Source organism: Drosophila montana, unplaced genomic scaffold (genome assembly GCF_035044405.1).
Source record: "Drosophila montana isolate Dmon_TW-CO22-7 unplaced genomic scaffold, ASM3504440v1 contig_1866_1, whole genome shotgun sequence".
In the NCBI taxonomy this organism is placed as follows: Eukaryota; Metazoa; Arthropoda; class Insecta; order Diptera; family Drosophilidae; genus Drosophila; species Drosophila montana.
In genome coordinates this window covers 242228-248227 of record NW_026996785.1, presented here as the reverse complement: position 1 = coordinate 248227, position 6000 = coordinate 242228, and the positions used below count along the sequence as shown (strand labels likewise).

Here is a 6000-nt window from a genome sequence, read left to right as displayed (position 1 = left end):
TATCATTACCATAAACAGCTGATATAGCAACGAAGGCAAGCGGTAACTTTAAACTATAATTTTAAATTTTAATAGTCCCACAGTTTTTAATATTTTAAGACGGCCAAATCCCGCAAAGAATGCATAAAATAGAACCCTACTTCGAGGTCGTATGTTTTTCCTTTTACACGGAAAACTTTGCGCTTATGTAAATCAAAGCAACTCGATCGGCTGTTTAGCGGTACTTTTCCCACTCACATGTTGCCAACAACCGACACTTGCCAATGGAACACAAATATATGAAATTTGAAAATGTGACATTTTTTAAGCATAATGGAAAAAGGTTATTAAACATCTCTTCCGAAATCGATACAAAATTGATGCGATATAAAAAGCTTTGCCGTGGAAACGAGTTTCATCGATACTATCGTAAAGAACATTATTTGACTCAAATATTTTCTGTGCATTTTTTATCCGACTTTTTCGCAGTTTATGGGCAATTTAACTTGGTTATTCTGAGTTTAATCGTCTGTAAACGGGATATAAAGTGCTACACTACTTTAAGTTAAAATGGGAGTGCCTGCTTTTTTTCGATGGCTAAGCAAAAAATATCCTTGCGTTATTATAGAATGTAATGAAAATAAGGTATAGTTGAAACAGAGCTTTATTATGATTTTTAATAACGAAAGAAATACAGAGAGTAGATGCGGAAACAGGCAAGACCATCTTCGAAGATTTAACTTTACCAAATCCTAATGGAGTGGAGTTTGATAACTTATATCTTGATATGAACGGCATAATACACCCTTGCACCCATCCTGAAGACAAACCAGCTCCTAAAAATGAAGAAGAAATGATGGTTGCTATATTTGACTGCATTGACAGACTTTTTGGTATTGTACGCCCAAGAAAATTATTATATATGGCCATCGATGGAGTTGCCCCCAGAGCAAAAATGAATCAACAGAGATCTCGAAGGTTCCGAGCTGCAAAAGAAACAATTGAAAAGAGATTGGAAATAGAACGTATTCGAAATGAACTGTTAACACGCGGTAAGCATTAAGTCGTACTATATCCATTTATTTTTTCGCATGGGGATATAACGGATTTATTAATATTAATGAAGACTCAGTCCAACGAGAAAACGTCGCTGTCGGCGTCGCCGTCTTGGTGTTGTGGCGTCTGTGAAACCAACGAACTTTATTGGTTCCGCTGATTCCATAATTATTAACATGTGCAATAATTATGCCGAATTTGCGATTCCACGGTTGGCTGCCCAACGAGCGCGTTGAGCTCGTATGCATATAAAGTTGAATACTCAACACCTTTGTGTCAGATTTGCCCAGCACGTTGACTGGCCACGTGCGGGAACCAAATGTAAGAATGCTGGTTAACCAAATGTTGGTAATTTGGGAAACTCCTCCTTTTGGAGGAGTTAACTCCTCCCTTTCGGATCTCGAACGTCCCGGTCGATTTAAAAGCCAGGTATATCTTGGATGGTTCTATGTTTTCTTAAATTTTTTTTTCGGGTGAGCTTCTGTTTCGTCAACCTTGTCTGAGAGCTGTTCGTTCTAGTTGGTGTGGCTGTTACCGCAGTAATAGTGCACAGCTTGAGTTTTATTGCATAGGCAACTAAGACCAAAAGTATTACGGAATTTACTCCAAGATTAGTGATAGTGTTTGCTTTAAATTGGCTCGTAACGCGCCTATCTTCTCAGTGTTCTTGGTATGGAGATCTCTCATTAGCTGCAGTGATAACACCTCTTCTATCGCCGTTATTGGTCTCTCCAGTTGGATCATGGCTGGTAGTGGTTTTAAGTTGGAGTTTTCATATGAAGAAAAAAATGCATTTTCTTTACCTAATGTACAGAAGAATTATGCCTGTGTCTATTGGCTCTATTGTTTGTACCCTGAACCCATTTAAAATGGGTAAAAAGGGTATAATGTATTTGTGCAAATGTATGTAACAGGGAGAAGGAAGCATATCCGACCCCATAAAGTACATACAGTAGGGAGCAAAAGTGTTTCCATAGTTGACACTTTGAACTTTGTGAGTCAATAATATCCAAACGAATGAAGCAAATCAAAAAACTTGTTTTTTAATTCTTAACAAATTGGCGTATATAACAAAAACACAAATAAATCAGCAAAATATTCAAACAAAAAAAACTAAAACAAAACGCATGTGTACAATTTTGCACCCTCCGTTATTTTTACTTTGGTTTGATTTCTTAATTCTCTTATCGGCAATAGACATGCAGTTTCCCCTTTATATGTTTTATTTTTTTTACTTTATTAAAGGCTTCTATTTGTTTGCATCTAAGTTAATAAGAATTCTTTTTGAAATTGTTTTATAGACTCTACCCGCCTCTCCTCTAAGTAGCGTAGTTAATGGTTTTATCATTTCTGCGTAATCTTTGATGAACCTGCGATAATATCCAGACATGCCAAAAAAGGAGCGAATGTCATGGATTGTTTTTGGTTTAGGAAAGTTGACTATTGCTTTTACCTTTTTTGGGTTGGTTTTTAAACCGTCTTTGCTGATTACGAATCCCAAAAATTCTAAATTATCTTTCATAAATTCGGATTTGTCTAATTGGGTTTTAAGATTAGCTCGTTCGAGCGTCACGAAAAATTAATCGTAAGTTGTTAAAATTTATATTTTTGAACACCGGATAACTATATGGGGAACGCGATGGTCGAATAATGCCGTCGGCAAATAGTTCTTTTATCTGGCTATTTATTTTCTATTTTAATGACATAGGGTAGGTGTACGCTTTGGAATAGACAGGGATTATCGCTTTAAGTTTTTATTTCCCCCCAACTTGACTGACGAAAGTCTTCTGTCCGGTTCGTCGAAGAGACCTGGGCATTTTTTAACTATTGAATTTATTATTTGGATAGTTTGGTCATCTAAGTGACAAAGTCTAAGTTCTACATTAGCTATAAGTCAAATTGAAAGTTCCTTTGTTTTGTATTTCAAATAGTTTTCATATGTATTTATTATAACCTTTAAATTTTTCATGTGTCGTGACCTATGATACCTTCAAAGGTACATAGTTCCGACAAAAGGAAAAATTGAATTTTGCCTATCCCGTTACCCAAAATACTTATAGACTTTTCTGCGAAGCATACTTCATTCGGTATGGGTGCCCGAATGAGTGAAGGCTGGAGCCGGTGTCTATTAAGAATATTATTTTTTCTCGTTCCTTATTTCAACCTCTAAGAAAGGTAATGAGGATGAACCTCGTCTAAAAAATTTACATCATCGACGATTTCATATTCGTACTCTTCTTGATTTTCGATTATAGCATACTCTTGCTCTTTATAATCTATTTCTTTTTCATAACCCGTTCGTCTTCATTGATGGCTTCTGTATTAAAAACTCTGTTGCTTGTTAGGTTGCTGTGTTACCTGAGAAAGAGTTCGTCTCATTTGCTGAGCGGCCTGATTACTCTTTCTAGTTGTGTGGTATTGGGACACTGACTTGCTATTTGAGGTCTATTTTGGTAGTTAACTTGACGCGTTTGTACGGAACTATCTACCTCAATCGGAGTGGGTGGAAGTTGACGCCTTGGCGTTAATGAGGGTGGGAATTGTTGTTGCTGTTGTACAAATCTAGGCTGACCCTGTCCAAAATATGCTAATGTTAGGAAAAAGTTTGGGTTACGTACTGGTCTTTGAGGTATTTCTCTGCCTCCATTGTTGTAATATGTTGGCTGCGGACCACGTCTAACGTTATGCGACAAGGTGTTATGCATAGTGTTAGCTTGATTCGCCCTATAATTTGGGTTGTCCATCTTAAACGATGTTCAAGGCTTCTGGCAAGCTTGTCGGTCTTCTAACTCTTAACAGACTTCGCAAGTTGCCGTTTAATCCTCTTATGAATATGTCTAATGTCTTGCGTCTATAAGAATTGGTCATTGCAAGCAATGCTTCCTCCTTATAATCTAGACAGTCGATCTTGTCCAGGATTACTGAGAGAATCTCGTAAATTTTTTTATAGCAAGTGTTTATATTATCTCTGCTTTGAATTAGCGTGTTTAACTGGTATTCTAAGGTACCAATATCTCGTTTGTCTGCGTATTGTTGCAGAAGGCAAAGTCTGATTTTGGTCCAGTTGAGAGGCGTACGATACGACTCTAGTGCGGCTTTATGTCTGTTTATCTGTTCTCCGTTTATCTTATGTCTGATAGTATGCAAAATGGCAAAGTATTTTGGTGAACATTTTTTGACTTTCGTACATTTTTAATATTTTGTCAACTGATTTTCTCCATGAGTTAAACTCACTTGCTTTTCCTGAAAATTCTCTGAGACATTTTACAATGTCTGGTACCTTCTCTAAATTCGACAGATTTCTGATAAAGTCTATTTGTGGCTCATAATCTTCTTTTATGACCGGATTCCTAACTACCTGTTTAATCGAATTGTTAGTATTTATTTTTTGGGATGTGGAAAAATGAGTTAGTGGAGAGGGACCTGAGGGGTTAGTAGTATTGGACAAATAACTTAGTGACATTGTTGATAAGTATTCTATTATTAGATCTTCCGCATTCATATAAATTGTATTCGTTAGGGTTTTGTCTTTCTTTGCTCTTATAAATAGTGTAGCTTATGTCTTTGAAGATTTTACGGTTTTACAACTCAAATGATAACGATGACTTACATAAATGTTATACCGATCCATGTGGGTGTTTTCGGATGTCTTCTTAGGGGGAATTATTTATGGAGTTGATCTTCTTGTAGTTTAGTTAATGTTTATATGTTGTTATTTGTTTGCCTTTCCTTTTTCTTGGTTTCGTATTATTATTTTTTTTTTTTTTACTTCTTTTGGTTTGTATTGTTTTTATTTTTGTTGCTCCTCTCAGGTTGTAAGAACTTTTTTTTTCCGTGAATTGAGTTTCTTTACTATGTGGATTTTATTTGTGATCCCTCTTGATCAGGAGATGATTTTATTTACTATGTGAATTTCCTTTTATTATTTTTAATCACAATTTTGATTAGATGCATTTTTTCACTATGTGAATTTTTTTTATTATTTGCGGTCACTCTTGGATAGATGATGATTTTATTCACTATGTGAACTTCTTTATTATTTGTAATCACTATGTGATTAGTTGTATTTTTCTTCATTATGTGAAATTTATTGTGTACTTTACACGAACGAATTTCTTATGGTCCTTTTTTTTAGTAGTTTCGCGTATCCCTGCTCGGGCGCCAATTAACCAATTCGGTTGATGTAAGTTATAAAAAAAACATTTATTTATTTATGTGCTTACAATGAGTCGATATTACAAACTACATTTTGTGTCTTAATAAATACCTAATGAAAACTCATTCCAACGAGAAAACGTCAATGTCGGCGTCGCCAGCTTGGTGTTGTTGCGTCTGTGAAATGCACCAACTCTGCATTTCGCAGGGGTTCGCATTTCATGATTCCATAATTATTGACATGTGTATCAGTTTGGATAAGCTAATTGACAAATTGACAAATATATGACTTACTAGTTAGCCCTACGCTACGTCGTATGTAATCCAAAATAATGCTGCGCTTGCACCTAGTGCAAGATTCAAATCAGCATTCGGCGACGATTGCAGAGACCAAAGACAGCAGCAAAGGTCAGCACTAATATATTGTGTTATAGTGAGCAGTGCCCAATTTAGTGGCTTATTATTTATTAATGATAACTACCCCCCTTTCAAAACAGGTCCGTCCTCAGCCATGTCCGCTCCTTGTTTGTAGATTACTAGGAAGATTATATCGGCCAACTACAACGGCCAAATACAAAGTCGACGGCGCCACTGTTCTCATGTTTAATTTTGATTGCAACTTCACGATGTGACGTAGATTTCTCCGCTTACCTTGCTTATAACTGGCCGGCTCAAAAGTGTCTGCGACTGGGAAAACTACTTTCTTCTTACATATATACTTAAGGTTTCGAAATTTTTATGATAAAGTGGATTATGTCATTGGTTGCTAAAACCCTATCGCTATTTAGATTAATTAACAGGGTAACATTA

The 6000-nt window shown here is 36.0% G+C and overlaps 1 protein-coding gene across 1 annotated transcript in view; it reads left to right on the top strand.

The window, feature by feature from the left end:
* The first annotated feature begins 462 nt into the window (after window positions 1–462).
* The window catches only part of Rat1 (5'-3' exoribonuclease 2 Rat1), a 70747-nt gene continuing 65209 nt past the window's right edge, over window positions 463–6000 (top strand). Inside the window, exons 1-2 of the mRNA XM_064700726.1 lie at window positions 463–624; window positions 677–1031. Of these exons, the coding sequence (XP_064556796.1) occupies window positions 550–624; window positions 677–1031 (430 nt within the window). The 5' untranslated portion in view covers window positions 463–549. The remainder of the gene's footprint in view (window positions 625–676; window positions 1032–6000) is intronic.